This window comes from Sinocyclocheilus anshuiensis, unplaced genomic scaffold, assembly GCF_001515605.1.
Source record: "Sinocyclocheilus anshuiensis isolate Anshui unplaced genomic scaffold, SAMN03320099.WGS_v1.1 scaffold188, whole genome shotgun sequence".
Taxonomy (NCBI): domain Eukaryota; kingdom Metazoa; phylum Chordata; class Actinopteri; order Cypriniformes; family Cyprinidae; genus Sinocyclocheilus; species Sinocyclocheilus anshuiensis.
This window is the reverse complement of record NW_015555768.1, coordinates 715,644-716,166: the sequence shown is the minus strand read 5'-3', so window position 1 is coordinate 716,166 and position 523 is coordinate 715,644. Positions and strand designations below refer to the sequence as shown.

General features: G+C 34.8%; 1 protein-coding gene across 1 annotated transcript in view; it reads right to left on the bottom strand.

Moving 5' to 3' along the window:
- Positions 1–3: 3 nt before the first annotated feature.
- The window catches only part of LOC107674281 (FYVE, RhoGEF and PH domain-containing protein 1-like), a gene marked incomplete at its 3' end in the record, with an annotated part of 24,359 nt that continues 23,839 nt past the window's right edge, over positions 4–523 (bottom strand). The window contains exon 3 of the mRNA XM_016468223.1: positions 4–83. Within this exon, the coding sequence (XP_016323709.1) occupies positions 4–83 (80 nt within the window). The remainder of the gene's footprint in view (positions 84–523) is intronic.

Genomic DNA, 523 nt, shown 5'->3' with positions numbered 1-523 from the left:
GGATGGTGGAGGTGGGAGGGGTTTATCCGGGGGGCGTGGCCTTCGAGCACTCTGCTGCTGTAGATGAGGGGGTTTCGGGGGCACTGAACGAGACAAAATCAATCCGCAAATCAATACAGTGAGACTGGTGCACAATCACATGACCGCATCACAGACACACACGGATATTAAATTGGAACAAAAGGGTAGAATAACAAACTTTTATTAGATTCCATCATAATTGTATATTATATCATATTTTAAATTATTCATGAGGTCAAATAGAATACAGTAAACATTAAAAAAATGGTGATGTCAATTTAGTTACAAGGATTGCGTATATTTAAATATGCAAAAAACATACACTACCATTCAAAAGATTTTTATTTTTTTTTACTGTTTTCAGCAGCAAAGATTTTTACATAATTACCAAAAAAATGCATTTCAAAAAAACTGTTTTCAACATTGATAGAATGATTTCTGAAGGATCATGTGACACTGAAGACTGGAGTAATGATGCTGAAAATTCAGTTTTGCATCATAA